The following is a 17,847-nucleotide window of genomic DNA, read 5'->3' as shown; positions in this document are numbered from 1 at the left end:
TAAATGTTAAAATTTCTTTTTGACCAAGATATTTTACCCTGAATAGTGATATTAATCTCTGTGGTCTGTTCTCGGGGTAGCTGCTAAACTACCTTAACATATTTCCATCGATACCACATGAATTCAATTTAAACAAAATATGTTTATGCCATATTTAATCAAAAGGCCTTGCTAACATCACAAAATACTTCTTTCTGACTGTCCAAAGCATTAGCAATACAATCATACCGGTGTTTTAGCAGATAAACAGCAATGTCTCCAGGCATTAATCCAGTTTGTAGGTTAGTCAAAATATTATCTCTAAAGAAATTGAGCACGTACTTGAGAACACACATCTCGAAGACTTTTGTAAAAAAAAAAGTGAGAGCAACTGATCGGTAGCTTGAACATTCATTAAAACTACCCCTTTTACAAATAGGTATTACGAAAGCTTCTTTCCATACCAGTGGAAAAAAACTGAATTACTTACGGACAGTTGTGTAAGAGGGTCGGACATAGGGGTTGCAATTAACTTTAATAATCTGTTGCTAATTCCACCCTGTCCAGTAGCAACTGGTTAATGTTAAATTACTTAGAGCAACATCAACATGGATAACATAGTGAGGCAGCCCTTTGTTTGGATGTAGAACTTGTCAGTGTCAGTTAATTAGTAATTGATCCAGCTTCATAAAGAAGTATACCATTGTAATATATCGGTAGAAAGATGTGATTTGCATATATTTTAGCTTTCATATACTAGTACTATCCTAACAGTTGTTATTTAGTTGTTCATCTATCCTGCCGAATAAGTCTACGAATGTTGGAAGTAATCCATGATTCATCTAATTAATTAATTAATCTAATTCTTACTTACTTATCACAATAGCCTCTACAATGCCACTTGCAAAACTATCAACATTCGAAGAAACAATCTTTTCGACCCAGTCAACATTAGCAATGCTTCGATTCATACTTTCAACATTGGCTAAAGGATAGAAATAAAGGCCTGATTAAAATGGCAATGAAGTTATTATTGTCAAATTTAGTGACGCTTAAATGTATGACAGTTTTATATATATTACATGGACAGCTCTTGGTTATTTTGGACAGCCATTGGCCATAGTTGACAGTTCATGGTCATATTGGACAACTCTTGGTCATAGTAGGCAGCGCTTGGTCATAGGGTAGAGCTGTTGGTTATAGTGGCCTGGTGATCCACATGTGCCTAAGGGGCCGCAATTCCCTAGGGCGTGCCAGGATGCGATCCCGATATGAATATCAGATTTGCTCTGATTATATCCTTGGTTTGGCATCATACCAGTGCTCGTGGGTACACCAACATGGTAAACGTCCAGCTCCCATGAGCTGACACTCTTGTGATAGAACTGAAATGCTGTTTAAGCGTTAATCCCATATTCCCGAGGCAAGGGTAGTCAGTAGATGCGTTAATCCACGATCCCATTAAGTCACTCATCTACTAATTAACTCACCAACATAACATTAAGAGCTGAAACGTTGTTAACAAATCTTAGCATGTCATGTTTTACATTGAGAAGGGTAGGTCAGGTGGTCTAGTGGTTGAAGCGTTCGCTCCTCAGGTTGAAGACCCGGGTTCGATTCCTGATATGGGTACAATGTGTGAAGCCCATGTTCCCTCCATATTGATGGAATATTGCTAAAAGCGGCATAACACCATACTCACTCACTACGCTGAGAAGCTGCAGTATTCTAAATTGTAAGATGCTTCCTTAAACTGCTGAACAGGCAATCAGAGGTTTGAAAGGTTGACAATCCCGTCATTCTCATGGAAGTTACTGGATACATACAACTGCACCTGTCGAAGATGGATTGTAAACCCATATACCATCATTTGTACTGCTTAGTAGCAAACATGGTTACACCGGTGACTCTTAGTCTTCAATCCCTTGACTCAAAATATTAAAAATGAATGAGATTGTACTCTATTTGCATAATCAAATGCTATAGGGTCTAGCAAGCGCTTGCAGAGTGCGTCCTTCAGTAGTGCCACATTCCCTTTAGTATGGGTTCGAACCCCAATTCGCCCTAAGATAATTGCTTTTTAGCACTGTATCCTTGCTTGTTTACCACCTGCGTCACATTGTGCCTTCCTCCCACATGGAGCTGACAAGCCGTGATATGCCTAAATTAGTGTTCACAGAGTGCCTGTCAGTGGGTTCGATCCCCAGCTGCGTCATGCCAAAAGACGTTAAAAGATGTTTTGTTACCCTGTCTGGCACTCGGCATTAAGGGGCTGAAACAAGGACTGCTCAGCTCGGAGTAGTGAGTGGAATATCCAAGTTAAACTGTGGCATGGTATCTGAGTGGGCTAGAGCGATAAAATCGGCATAAGGCCGGACTAGCACACACAGACACAGACACAACCTCTATTGTTCCTATTGTCGAGCATCTCCTTCTGTTTCTTGACTAGGACTTAACCCTCCAACAATCCCATCGATGGGAACCTTTCCCATTTGTGCTAGATTGTTCCTTTGTTTCTCAGCTTCATACATCATAACATGAGTTAACCTTTTTATGTGGATGAAAGTCCCTTTGTCATAGAAGTCTTTCACTAGACTGTAGTCTGTAAAGGCGTATTGACTGTACAAGCTCATGGAAGTAAGGAAGCTATTTGGACTTGTCAGAAAAGGCCCCTGTAATGGGCAGTGACATCCCAGTTCAGGGATTCATTGAACAGGAAGTAGATAATCTATGAGATGACTTTGTTTTTGTTTGTTGTTCAACGCCGCACTCAGCAATGTTCCAGCTATATGATGGTGATCTGTAAATAATCGAGTCTGGACAAGACAATCCAGTGACTGACATCAGCAGCATCGATCAATGCAATTGGGATACGAAGATATGCATCAACCAAGTCAGTGAGCCTGAATTGTTGTAGAAAGATAATGGATGCAACCTTCAAAAGAGGTGTCCTGAGATCTTAACGCAAAGAAGTATCATATCCAGAAGAAAGACTTGATTTTATTGAGATTGCCTGATCCCCTTTCAGAATCTCTTGTGACCAAGGCAGAAGTAATGGAGGCCTGTACTGCCTTTGAATTTTTAGGAGAGGCTGTGCTGTTACCAATTACTAGTTGTCAGACCATGATTGGATATCTTTAAACTTCAACATGTTTAAGAGTTATTAAGTTTCAAAAATTAGAAACCTCTAAATTAAAAGCCCAGTTGGATTCACTCCATTCTCTCGCTGCAGTGATGCGGAAGAGAAGCAAACTAATAGTCTGAAATATATTTGATACAGCCAAGGACCAATCAAAATGCAAGATTTCAAAGTGTCAAGTTAGAATAAAACTTGAAAGATGACCACCTTGATGAATGCCCTGAAATGGATCTGTAGCATCCCCAAGGCCAGGTGAGAAGTATAACATAAATACATATTTCCAGAGAAAATATTTATGCAACATATCTGTGTAATTTGCAAAGTGTACACAACATGCAGATCCTGGGGATATCTCAATCAGACATTTCCACACATCTACATGCCCAGCACCCATAGTGAAGCATAGACTATACTTAAAGGATGTACCATGCATCTCTTCAAACATATATACAGAGCTTAAATCTGTTGCCACAATCACTACAGTTCTTTTTGAGATCTACCTCCTTGTTGTACCACAACCAGACTGTGTGAACTGACACAAGATACTGTGACCTAAATTATGGTCCCCCAACTGGGGTCAGTTAAATAACACACTGGCTCACATGACAGCTAGGACTTTGTATAATATTGTTCAAGCTATCACCCAAAGGCATGCTCTTAATCAGCATCCATCTATTGTCACTGTTCCATACACGGATACATTGCTTTTTGCCACATTTAGAGGTTACTCCTCCTCGTTATCTCCTTCATCTTCAAACATCTGGTCAAATGCCTGGAAGTCGGGGGGTTTGGTCTGATTTTGTTGAGGGTCTGTCTTTTCTTCCGCAAAGTCCAATCGTATGAGTCCACTCATGAATGCATATCCCACCATTGTGGTCAGTGCAAAGACTGCTGCTAGAACCATGTTCCTTCTCTTGTTGGGGAACTCTGCAGCATCAGAGTTGGTGTTGCGACGTTTCTCTTCTGCTTCTTTCTTTCGCTTTGCTTCTTGCTCTAGATAACAACAAACATCCAGTTACTCTCATTTTGGTTGGTTGGTTTGTTGTTTAACGCCTCACTCAGCAATATTCCAGCTATATGACTGCGGTCTGTAAATAATCGAGTCTGGACCAGACAATCCAGTGATTGATATCATGAGCATCGATCCACGCAATTGGGATCAATGACATGTATCAACCAAGTCAGCGAGCCTGACTACCTGATCCCGTTAGTTGCCTTTTACAACAAGCATAGTCGACTTTTACGGCAAGCATGGGTTGCTGAAGACCTATTCTACCCCGGAATCTTCACGGGTCTACTCTCACTTTGATGCCATGTAAATAATCAAATGATGACAAGCTACTAGACAATCATCCATGATTATCCCATATATTATATCTCCATTCTATTAAGATAAATACAGTTTCTCCAGCTTGCTACCATAGCTTCGTTCTGAACTGGATTCAAATGCCATGACGAAAAAACATAGCCATTCGATCAAATTGCACTCATGACAGGACAGATAGATGTTGACATCACATTCGAAACAAAGGTATGGTGGAGGAAGAGTTCAGGGTATCTGGCATAATAACATGGAGGTCTACTACACAGCATAATCCAGGATGCTAGACAATTGTAGTTGAGATTCCTTTATAACATGCTGACAACAAACTCATTGTCTCCATTGCTGAGGAATGACATAATTTTGTTAACAACATAACTAGCAGCTCCTCCAACAGGCCTCAGTCCTGACCTATCAATATAAAAAGTTTACAGACATATTTTCTTAAATTGAGATAAACATTATCAGAGTATTTCTGCATTTGTCAATATTTCAAAGTAGTTGTGGATACCGCCATTCTACTATGGAAAGTATTAACTCAGTGTCAAGAACAGTATTTTACACTCAATGACATGTACCAGAGAGTGGGTAGGATTCCATACTGACAACAAATGATAAAAAAAGGTAATATTTCTGAAATCCTATTTCAAATCTACACTAAAATAGCCAGCTCTGAACTGAGATATCTGTGTTTCAACTCCACTTTTTCTCATTGTGTTTTTATCAAAATCAAAGTGTATAATGTAACTAATTTCTACTGAGCATTTATGTCATGACATGACAAGACTGTACATGGATTAAAGTGAAAGTGGGAACATGTAATATGACTTCTCCAGTGCTGACGGAGATGTGGTAGTGTATTAAGCCACGTGGAATCTGGTAAATGACATTGATAGTTCTAAGGGAGATTTTTTTAAATGTTCTCAGGGACACCTGATCTTTGTAACATGGGACAGCTAGTTACAGGAATGACACCTCACAACTTCACAATTTCCCCTGAAACACTTCTTGGCAAGGTTCACACAGAGGGTGGAGCAAGGGTAGAAGACATTCTCGAATGCTCAACTACTGCCTCCTGTACTGTTAGGATGATGTACTGATGCTGTTAGAAGCAGAGATTTATCAAGACCTATTCCGAGGCCGATATTTACAAACACTAGTTTGAGCAAATGACAGTTAAAGTTCCTAAATGCAAAAAAAAATAAATCATTCTTGTTATTACAGTTCATATGATAATGTTTCTCCCAATTTTCCTGCCAAGGGCACTTAATATGGAATTCTAGATAAATCCATCTAGACATTTACAATATTTATTAACTGAATGAGCTATTATCTGGGAAAGCCACTAAATTATTGTTTCTGTGTGGTTACTGTTTGATGCTGAGAATAATAACAATGTCATTCATCTAATAAGGCTACAAAAACAATAAATGCCTTAATACCTTCTGGATCTGGAGGGAAATATCTCTGCAGTATCTTGTTGACAAGACTGCACAGATTGTCACAGCCTTTTAGGTGGTTCTGTATTTGGTTGTTGGGCAGTGGTGCCTTCAGTATCGGGGCCAGATAGCCAAACACGAGAGCATCCAGCGATGAGGGTCTGTGTAAACACAAGCAATATCAGCCATCACAATAAGAAGTCAGGGCAGACACTCATGACAGGAAGTCAGGGCAGACGCTAACGACAGTAAGTCAGGGCAAAAATGACAGGAAGTCAGTGTAGATACAACAGGTAGTGATGGCAGACACAAACGACAGGAAGTCAGGGAAGACATGAAAAGAAGTCAGTCAGAGCAGACACTTATGACAGGAAGTCAGGGCACACACTCATGACAGGAAGTCAGGACAGATATTCACGATAGACGTCAGACAGGGCAGACATGACAAGAAGTCACTCGGTGCAGACACTCGAGAAAGGAAGTCCATCTTCCCGAGGCAAGAGAGTTAACTGACTTTATAAGTCCAGTTTCCACCCTTGCCGAACTAGGCTGGAATTCCTGGGCTCGATCGTAGCGCCACCAGTGGCTATTACCAGTAATGTCCTATCTATGCCTCTCCTATTGACCAATCAGATTCAACCTCTCGTATCACTTGCATTTGCTTCAATCAAAACGGTGGCGCCCAGTCAAGACAATCTGATCGATAATCAAGATCTATATTGTGATCAAACGAGTCTTTCATTGTGAAGTGCATCAAATCACGTGTGCACCTTGATTAAAATATCTGTTGACAACAAGTTAGCGGTGCACATACTTTGCAAATCCCGCAATCGACCGAAATCTGCATGACACTTTACGAACCGGATTTCTATTTTGGTGCGCGATTTTGATGGACTATGCATTGACTCGTTAGTCCAGCCAAAATGTAACTCCATAATACCAGCTTAGTTCGGCAAGGGTGGAAACTGGACTTTTATAGTCAGTTCACTCACTTGCCTTGGGAAGATGCAGGAAGTCAGGACAGAGACGATAGGAAGTCAGGACAGAGACGATAGGAAGTCAGGACAGACTCTCATGATAAGAATTCAGGGCAGATACTCATGATAAGAAGTCATTCATTGCAGACACTGACAGTCAGGGCAGACATGACATGAAGTCAGTGTGGATACAACAGGTAGTCAGGGCAGACACAAATTACAGGAGGTCAGGGCAGACACTAACGACAGGAAGTCAGAGCAGACATGACAGGAAGTCAGTGTAGATACAACAGGAAGTCAGGGCAGACACAAATTACAGGAGGTCAGGGCAGACACTAACGACAGGAAGTCAGAGCAGACATGACAGGAAGTCAGTGTAGATACAACAGGAAGTCAGAGCAGGCATTATAGGAAGTCAGTGTAGATACAACAGGAAGTCAGGGCAGACATGACAGGAAGTCAGTGTAGATCCAACAGGAAGTCAGGGCAGACACTAACAACAGGAAGTCTGGGCACACATGACAGGAAGTCAGTGTAGATACAACAGGAAGTCAGGGCAGACATGACAGGAAGTCAGTGTAGATCCAACAGGAAGTCAGGGCAGACACTAACAACAGGAAGTCTGGGCAGACATGACAGGAAGTCAGTGTAGATACAACAGGAAGTCAGGGCAGACATGACAGGAAGTCAGTGTAGATACAACAGGTAGTGAGGGCAGAGACTAACGTTTAATATTAAACCCTCAAAACAACACATCCAACTTTAAAGACCTAGGCAAATACTTACTCCAAACAGATCTAATCAATCGCATTTAAAAATAAAAAACAAAACCTCCAAATAAGCAAATAAGCTAACCAAAACAATAAAAACTAAACTCAAACTCAAACCACAACTCCCTTAGGCTCTCCACCAGGGGTCCGGAAAATTTAAAATCCCAATCGGACATTTGCATTTAGGCCACGCCCCCTTCAAATAGCGTATTTTAGTACGACTTTTCACACACATTACAAGTTTACGTATTCATAATATGATGAATTATGAATCGTTTCAATTTAAATTGTTTAATTCACCGGACAATTAATAACGAATAATATCAGTTTAGATATACATGGAAAACATACGTTTGTTTCTGTTATAATAACGATCTGTTAACGTAGTGAATGGTCTAATTAATATTCATGAGTTATATTCATGAGTCTGCTCAAGTGTACGTGTTGTAACATTTGGATCAAGACTATTATCCCAGATTTGGTCATCACGTGACCTCATGGGAAAAGGGTTTTTTTAAACTAAAGATTATTTAAAAACAAGACAGATAATTTAATCACAAATACTAAAATATCGTTGATAGCAATAGTTATTTGAATACTTTTTTTATCTGTACTTAATTATTGACCATAATTTTATTTGCTATTGATCGTCCGAGAAAGCAAAATGGCGGTCAAACAAGATTCAATATACTACTAGCTACTGAAAACAATAAAATCTGCAAATCCTCATTGTATGTCAACAAAGTGAAAGTCGTTAGCCACGATTGACAAAATGATCGTCCAGACTTTGAGGGTTTGGCAGATCCGCTCGACTGATCTGCATCGGTCGACTGGCTGTCGTCCCGCTTTCGCTTCTTGTCTGAGGTTACGTATCGTAGCATTGTGAGGATAATGAGGTACATCACTGACTGACTGACTGATATAGAAGATTTAACGTGCGCTTTCCGACTGCAGCGTATTTCGCACACGGGCCTGGCCAGACCATTTAGTGTATGAGGTACATCGATGATGCAAGGTATTTATGTACAGTTGTAAACACCTTTCACTCAAATTAACAAGATGTTCTCAGTAATTAATCCTTGATTAATCAGTGTCAACTCAGTTTATTGCCTATTACAGTGATTGACCGATTGGACTATCATGTAGGTACGATGTATTTACAGCAATCAAAACAAACAAAGCTTGTCAGTGTAGATAATCTTCATTGTGTTGTAACTGCAGACAGAAACTACTCAGTCCTAACTGTTGATCATGTCCGGTCAAAATTTAAGAATGTCCGGACAATACTTTTAAAAATGTCCGGTAAGCAATATTTTCAACCAGACATTTGAGATTCCCAATTGGACATGTCCGGCGCATATGACGGTTTCCGGACCCCTGCTCTCCACTCCCTGGCATACATTCCAAATCTCCAAATTTCTATATAAGCAATCCCTAAAAGCCCCAAATCGGATTGCAAATTATGTAGCTCCTTTCGGCTAATACACTAAATGACCTGGCCAGCCCGTGTGTCACATACGCTGTTAGTCGGAAAGCACTCGTTAAATCCCCAACCTCAGTCAGTCAGTCAGACTAACGACACTAAGTTAGGGCAGACACTAATGACAGGACAGGGCAGGCAGGAGCAATAAAAAAAGTTTTCAATGTCGCCAGTTCTTGTCTCAGAAGATAACAATTATCTGAAATAGTTCCATCCAAAGGCAGGAACATCAACTTTGTCATGGCATTATATAGCAAAAGTAAACCACAGTAAATGCATGCAATCATGTAGCACATAAATAATATTTGATAACTCAACTCACGTCTTCCCAAAGAAAAACTCCTGACTACCAAGCTTGTACGACAAGTGGTTAAGACACTCTTTGGCATCTCTGTAAATCTTCCCCTCAACCTCACTGTCAGTGACATTCTCCCCTCCTTTAGAAAGGAAGACGCGAAGGTTTGCATCTTTCTGTTTCCGCCCAGGCACATAGAAGTTCAGTGGGAATGGGATGATTCTAGCATACCATGGCCGTGTAAAGTCTGTGAATGTCTTACCATCTATCCACCACAGGTGCAACTGCAAGCAGAACATCAACCAGTCAACAGTAGGAACCACGAAAAATGTACTGAAATTTGACATTCAAACTTTCTATATATTTTATTTATCTTGTTATCAGGGAAATAACAGCCACCTCCACAAAGCCATATATTTGTCATAACTATATTGACCTGAATTTGTAAAACCAACTTGAGAATTTTGACTGACATTTGCTGCAGACTTTGGCCCGCATATTGGCCTCTGAGCAGGTCGACATACATCTCTGCAATTCTTCTATGAAAGGATGAAGTCATGAGAGTTATATTTCTCCCATAACTGGCATAGAGTGAGTTCGTTATGGCACTGTTTGTAGCAATATTCTAGTCATGTCATTTGGGGTGGGGAGAGACACCATAAATGAGCTTCACACATTGTGCCCATGCTGGGAATTTAAGCAGAGCCTTCACTGTGATGAGTTTTCACTCTGACTCAGTGACTTTGCCAGACAATACATGTAGTGCAAGGGACATAACTCTGACAAACTAACTACACATGTTTATGATTGCTTACCATATTGCACAACTTGGTTATAATATTGACTTTGTATCTAAAACAATTTCAAATATATGTGTCAATATGAATTAGATTTCCATTATGAGTTGGGCACTAAAAGGTGCACGCTATATTGACACTACAACTTCTATACAATGGTCATGAGGGTACCCGATCCTGTCAACCACTTACAACAGCAGGCAGTAGTTTTTCTTCCAATAGTGAGGAGAAGGCTATAACATCAGCACTCTGTTTGTTGGTCAGTTCAAAATCTGAGCCCCAGTTCTGAAAAAGAGTACACGGACACTAATGTGATGACAAACCTGGATCTCATCATCCACCTTGAAAGCAAGTTGTGAGGCACATTATAGACCTCTGCATGCTTCTCCTGGTGGCTTGGATGAGTGACTGAGTATGGCTTTTTAGGCGGCTTTATCAATATTCCAGAAATATCATGGCGAGGGATACATGTTTGATAGGCTCACACATTGTAACTATCGAACATGGGATTTCAGAATGACAAGCGAACGCTTTAACCACTAGTCTACATCATCTCCTCCATGCTCCATCTTGAATGAAATTACTGGACAATGGAAAACACTGACATTTGTCTCATGTCCACCTTATTCCCCTACTTCCATGATTACATTTTTACTACGGTCTGCTCAATTTCTGAACATAAAAATTCTTTTCATGTTGCAATCTAATTCACAAAAGTAGGTAACTTCTTGTGAATTCTTATACAAAAATATCCCATTCACAACTCTTTATAAACATTTATTGCATACCTTTTTACGTAGAAAACTGAATATCTCTGCAACTTTAGTCTCTGTGATGCCTTTATGCTTCAGCATGGGGAACTCCCCTGAAGAGAAAGGTAGCTCAGTATCACAGGTCATCACATGTGCAATAGCTCTCATCAATGCTAGTCAGGTAAAGTAACTATGCAATCATGACAATACATATTGCTGTAACACCCTCATGTGAATAATGAGCCAAATATGCACACTAACAAAACCAAGCACTGTATAATAGCATTTTAATATAACGAACAATGCTAGAACGTCATCCAAAAAAAGAGTCGGCTCTGATAAACTTTCAAAAGAGTACTGAAACATTTTAGAAGTCCTGCTGAAAATTGACTGGCAACAGGTGGGTTTAAGTCTTAAAGCCAGGGATCCGGAAACCGGACTAGTCCGATTTGAAATACAAGTTAGTTCAAACCGGACACTTTAAAATTTGCCAAAAGGACATATGAGCAGGATATTACAACCTGAAACTGGATATCATAACAAAAGATACAAAATAAAGAGCTGCAACCAGACTGAAATGTCTTTGTTGTTGATTAGTGTATACACGACTTACAAAGGTGACTAGACGCTATCGGTCAAAATCAATCACCACAGGTAAGTGACACTGATTGGAGTCGTAGCTCAAGGGTTTTCAAAACATTATTAAGAATCGACAGATGTAGATTGATGACGGAGACACTGGACAGACTTATGTGTATATCGCTTTGACCAAAGTTGATGGACTTTGACCCAACACGGACAATGCGACGCTGGAAGGCTAGACACAACCAACAGTAATACAGTGGAAACTGTTCAAAAGCCAAGTTCGCAAAACCTCCATCCGATAGGTTGACATTGTATATATCAAATCTATGTACCGTTGAATTGTTAATAAATTGAATATACATCATGTATCTATGTTATAAAAGTGACACTTAAGTTATATTCTTTTTATTCATGCATGAATATCCAGCACCTCAGATATGAGGTGGGCGTGACCAAAATGTAAATGTCCGATTGGCAAAAACATATTTCTGGATCACTGCATAAAACTGTCTGTGAGAGCAGTTGTATCTGCGTTGCTGGACACATATTCCATGACACATTGTATGTGCAGACACAGTTGAGATATAGACAGGTCGGGGTAATACCTGAGGGGGATCTGAATGTATTTCCTGTCTTTCTCACTCGCACAGGAACACCAGAGAATCTACAGTAGGCCTGCACAATAAAAATCATATAACATGTCAAACACTAGCTAAATAAGATGAGTTTATCAATAATCATGATAAGTAACAAACTGTTTCAGTTTCACTGAGATTCCCATACAAGTACTGGAATATGTAGGCTGAATTTAACATAGAACAAAGTACCAAGGGTACAGAACTTGCCTTTCACTGTTATTTTAACACTATGATTGTGAGGATGGCTTAACTAAATGTTTTTTTTCTGCAAAAAATACTGCCTGAGTCTTGAATTTCATCTCTCATAAAATATCCAGAATTCCCTACAAGTAGGAATTTATCAACATGAAAATATTGTTTACATGATCTCATTTTGCTGTCCTTACTGACAAAAAATATTCATTGCTCACCCAATGACCAAATGATGTCAAAACAGACTTACTAATGGATATATAAATACAGTTATAATATATGAAGTTCAAAAGTTTAAAGATGCCTGAAATATTTACTACATTTCACTTTGCACAACATTCAATCGAAAAAGCAGTAGCGCTTGTCTCCCTTTGATAATGCTGCACTATGTCCCAACTATGAGGATGGGATTTACAGGTCATCCAGCTAATACAAGACGGCACCGATGTTTCCAGTACAGTACCCAGATACATTGAAACATACATAGCAAAGTGAAATCCTAGGTTGCATCTGACAATACTGAAGACTTTCAAGCAAAGGTCACAGTCATCCATAAAGGCTAAAGCCTTTGACCATAATCAGCTTGAAATATTTGTTTCATAAATATTACAGATTATTTTGACACATTGGTCATGGATTTGATCTTAATTACCAGGGTGACAACTGACAAGTGATAAAACAAGTTTTTTAAAATCCTTGCAAGAAACTTCTCTAACCATAATGTGACTACTTCGGGACTACCCTTCCTGGGTATGTGCTGCTGTTATCACGGTACTGCACCAGAAATGTGGAAACCATCCTGGACTAGATGGACACCTAAGTCTCCTGTACTACCTATCCTCATAAGGACTCTTAGCTCTCAACTGTGTGCCAGGATCTACACATGCAAGCAGTGTTTATAAAGCCATGTTTGCCAGGCATGGAGAAGAAGGCCTATACATGCTCAATGTATATAATTCTCATAAAGTAGTGTGTGTACTGAAAACACAACAAAAGGAACTTGACTCTTAGAATATTTTAAGTTTTAAAAAGGTGATTGGGTGACATTATTAAAAGGATTAGTATTGTCACTTATATCTGGCATAATTAAAGGAAAATCAGTCAAAGGATGTTGGATAAGCCTCCCAGACAATGCCATGCACTATGCTGCATATGGCAGGTGCTAATTTATAAACATTGTTGTCTATGTAGTTGCGTTTTTGTGTGTTTGTGTTTTTGTTGTATAGGTGAATGATTTATTTGTTTGTATTAATTGCAGGGTCACTTTGTTCTCTGGTCAATCATGCCTTGAAATAGTATTGCTGGACTTGTATTAGCCATTGCAATCTCTATGAATGTTGTTGTTAGTATGCCTACTTTGATATTTCATTTTGACAATATATAATATTTCTGGTTGTCACTTCATCACACAAAAATATTGTTAAAATATGGGCATTAAATATACAAGGCTTCAAGTTACTTCAGTCCTATTTGCAATATCTGGAAAGATAAGTATTGAAACTTTAAATACAACATTCCGTGGGAATGGCAATGCCTTAACATGTGTAGTTCTGGATGGTAGATAATCATTATTAGAAGGAGCACTACACATAGCTCTGATCTTAATAGCTGTGAAGTCATAGCCATGTATTATTACTTCCGAGAACAATGTCATGATGAGCTGCTCCAATGGCTGCATATAATGAACAAGTGATCACATGGTGTGACCTGTGCACAATTTTAGAATACAATCCACAGCTGGAACTGGGAACTGTGTTGTACAACTGGAAGTCATTTTTCATACATTGTAAGACAGATGTTGCAATTATTTTTGCTATAGGTAACTAAATGTATGTCTCTAACATTTCTTTCATTCATAGAGGACACAATTTGAAGTGTTCAGCAAAGTTATACAACCCTTGACAGACTTGCAGGTACAGCAAGCCAGTGTCAACACAACAACACAAGAACATCCAAACAACCAGTGACAAGGTGAAACATCTGGATTAGATCAAGATCATCAAGTTCTTGTACCGGGAAGAGTTCCACCACATGTCTTGTGTACTCTATTGCAGTTCTCCTGGGTGTTTGGGAACCTTCACAACCTGATCACAGAGAAGAGGGCCAGGTTTAAGGCTCTGTTTAATCTGGGTTTGGCACCAAAGCCACAGTCACTGGTCGGACCTGTTGCATTGGTCATACCCAAACCACTGTTCCCCATGGATATGGGGGAACATAAGGTCAGCCCTGTGGAGGCAGGGACACCACAGGTAATGCATTCTCTAGTAATGGAACAGGCTTTGGACATACTTGTCTTTGATGAGGCTGTCTCAGGGTCTGATGGCCAGTCCCTTGCAGATCCCAATCTACCTCATGCCACCAACTCCCACTGTCACATCTTCCCAAGGCAAGGGAGTTGACTATAAAAGTCCAGTTTCCACCCCTGCCAAACTAGGCCGGAATTATGGAGTTATATTTTGATTGGACTAATGAGTCTATGTATAGTCCAATCAAACTCATGTAACGAAATAGACATCCGGGTCAGATTGCAGGATTTAAAAATCATGTGTATCGCCAACTCGGTGTCAATAAATATTTCCCAAACGTTTTCATGTTTTTAATCAAGGTACTCACATGATGTGATACTCTTCGCAAAGTAAAACCTGTTTTATTACAATAGAGATCTGATTATCGTTCAGCTTGTCTTGACTTGCACTGCTATTTTGTTTGAAGCAAATGTAAGTGATAGGAGAGGTGGAATCTGATTGGTCAATAGGAGGGGCACAAAAGGGACATATCTCATAATAACCTCTGATGGCACTACAATCAAGCCCAGAAATTTAATCCTAGTTCCTCAAGGGTGAAAACTGGACTTTCAGAGTCATTTAATGCCCTTGCCTCAACAGTTGCCACTGTCATGTCTATAGGTAAGACAAACCGGCAGGTATCTGAAACCTAAAGTAAAGGACCACAGCAACATCCAGACAGGCCATTTCAAGTGGTTAGCAAGGCATCTGTTCACTGTGACCCAGCAACATACCTAAAGGTCACAGGCTATGATGCGCAGCTTCACCATGATATTGGCTGTCATCCCAAGAAAGCTGACCAACATAAGAAGGGTATCAAGGAGAAGATCAGCCACCCCCTGAGAGGAGAAGTCATCTGTATAGACCAGTCCACTCACACAGCAACAGGGCGGGTTATTCCAATGCCTCCTCAAGTTCAAGCCATCAGGCCTACCAGTGGTAAGAAATAACTTGGTACACAATGACTTAAGTGAGGTCCACGGGACAAAGGTGAAGTGTCAATCTCATTAAAGTAAGACCTAAGTTCTTGCTTAGGACATTCCATTATGGGTCACTTCAACATGTGTTCAAGTCACAGTCAAAAATTGTTTTTTTAATCATGCAGCCTCAAAAACGTTAACAGGATATTCAAAACAACATTTACGGGCTATTTGACTGATTCCATCAAAATCATTGTCTATCTCTTGCTTCTATGGGATACACATTTGAACAGAAAAGACTTTACACAGCCCATGTGATTAACTGCCATACAATCTTGGACTTTTATTAGACATTCCAGAAAGTTTAGTTTTCAAATATTGTCATAATATTTTTCAAAGCTTAGTCTTGCATGGAGGTCGCCAGTTTGATACTAGTGCCATATAGATTGAGAAAGCTGCTTTCTAAATTGGTTAATGTCAACTTCTTGTTAGTTCATCAAGTTCTTGAGAGTTTGTTCAGACATGACCTGTAATAGGATGTCCTCAGATATTTGTTTAGCGGTAGCAAGAACTAAGATCTGATTCTAACGAAATTAAGTGGAGTAAATACTCGCCACCACCAAAGCCAAGCTCTGCACCACTTCTAAGTGATGAGGGTGGCACCTGGATCTACTCCTGGGTGTCAGGGAAGTAAGCTAGCTGAAATACACAAGAGACACACATTATGGGTATTTTGCATCATCTGTATCCAGCAGCAATATCAGCAGTCTGTTGTGTTGCAATACATAAATAAGCCCTTAACACCTCTCCTAATGGAATGTATGGAGAAGGATTGTAAGAATTTGGAAGATTCACACAGCTGAATATACCAAAGACCCAGTGCATCCTCTACAACAACACCCAGCATCATCTAGCAATGATGTAAGTTTCAAGAAGTGCCTGAGCAGAAATGATAGAAGAGGCCCTTCAGCAAGGATATACTTCTTTGGTTGTACCAGAGCCTAGAAAACTGGGAGAAGCTGGTGAGACAACTCCAACTTCCGTGTGGAGATCATTTGTTTATGTAGGTGAGGTGAGGTGAGGTGAAATTGGGTTTAACGTCGCGTCCAAGATTATTGCACTTATATAGCGATGTGCATGCACGTGTGTGTCTGTGGCTGCTTGTACTAGTCCGGACTGATGCCGATTTATAGTGATAGCTCACTGAGATACCATGCCACAGTTTAACATGAATACCCCACTCAGACACAGTATACTGACTCCGACCAGTCCTTGTTTTAGCCCCTTAATGTCGAGCGCCAGACAGGGTAACAACAAGTACCATCTTTAAGCATCTTTTGGTATGACGCGGCCGGGGATCGAACCCCAGACGTTCCGCTCTCTGGGCGGACGCTCTACCACAAGACCACGGAGGTGGCTTGTTTATGTAGGAATAACTCAAGCAGATGAGGCTAAGCACTGGGACTTCGGACTGTTGCCATCTAAAAGGTAAATCCATGGGTTCTGAGCTCTCTTCTCACTGTCATGGACGGTTATGTAATATAACTGTCCAAATGAGAGCAGCTAATCATAACATTGTTCAATGAAGAAATAATGCTACAGCTATGTAATGATTGTTCTGCCCTACTGTTACGTTTTGAAAGTACTGCTCGCTAACACAGATTCGGAACAAATCCCTCACAAGCTCCGTCAGAGTGCAAAAAAGAATATTGTGGATTCGCAGGAAAACTTTCGTCTGCTAAACTGCTAAATGAAGAGGATGATTATTTGCTTAGTTAAGGGAGTGCATTACATGAAACATCAAATCCACACTTAGACCCAGACCAATGACAACACAAAGTTGTTGATTTGAACTGAGCACCATAGCATGGAACCTGTAGGTCTGTACCTATAAGGCATGTAACAGTATAACTATAAGAAACTGCTGATTCTGAACTTGAGTTGAAAGTTAGGGACGCAACAATATGAAAACATTGTGACAATAGTTCAAGATTATTATAAAAATGATCCAATATGCAGTAAAGCACAGCAGTACGTACTAGTACAGCTAGACAGTTAGGGTCAACTGAAGGGAGACCCCAGTCTCCTTTCCAGACTTGAAGTTCAAGAACATCATCGGACATTTTGAAAGATGTACTATTACTTCCGGTAAGGGCGGAGTAATCCGTGTTGACGTGTGATCATATGTGGTAACATAGAATGATTTTTAACCCATATCTATTCCATAAGGAAACAATAACGAATATAAATGATATGAAAAAAGAACGTTCATGTCCCC

At 39.9% G+C, this 17,847-nt stretch overlaps 1 protein-coding gene across 2 annotated transcripts; it reads right to left on the bottom strand.

Moving 5' to 3' along the window:
- Positions 1–3,395: 3,395 nt before the first annotated feature.
- LOC124135771 (metaxin-1-like) lies at positions 3,396–17,838 on the bottom strand. Of its 2 annotated transcripts, none has more exons than XM_046501319.2 (7): positions 17,609–17,838; positions 12,140–12,209; positions 10,986–11,062; positions 10,390–10,482; positions 9,428–9,684; positions 5,882–6,039; positions 3,396–4,111 (listed from the first exon to the last, which is right to left on the bottom strand). In XM_046501319.2, the coding sequence occupies exons 1-7, from the start codon at positions 17,690–17,692 to the stop codon at positions 3,843–3,845; spliced, it is 1,008 nt and encodes a 335-aa protein (XP_046357275.1). In that variant the 5' UTR covers positions 17,693–17,838; the 3' UTR covers positions 3,396–3,842. The 2 variants fall into 2 exon arrangements, with proteins under 2 accessions (XP_046357275.1, XP_046357276.1); XM_046501320.2 differs by lacking the exon at positions 17,609–17,838 and adding an exon at positions 14,654–16,119.
- Positions 17,839–17,847: the final 9 nt, after the last annotated feature.

Source organism: Haliotis rufescens, unplaced genomic scaffold (genome assembly GCF_023055435.1).
Source record: "Haliotis rufescens isolate VD_foot unplaced genomic scaffold, xgHalRufe1.0.p SCAF_1, whole genome shotgun sequence".
Classification (NCBI taxonomy): Eukaryota; Metazoa; Mollusca; class Gastropoda; order Lepetellida; family Haliotidae; genus Haliotis; species Haliotis rufescens.
This window is presented reverse-complemented; position numbering and strand designations above follow the sequence as displayed.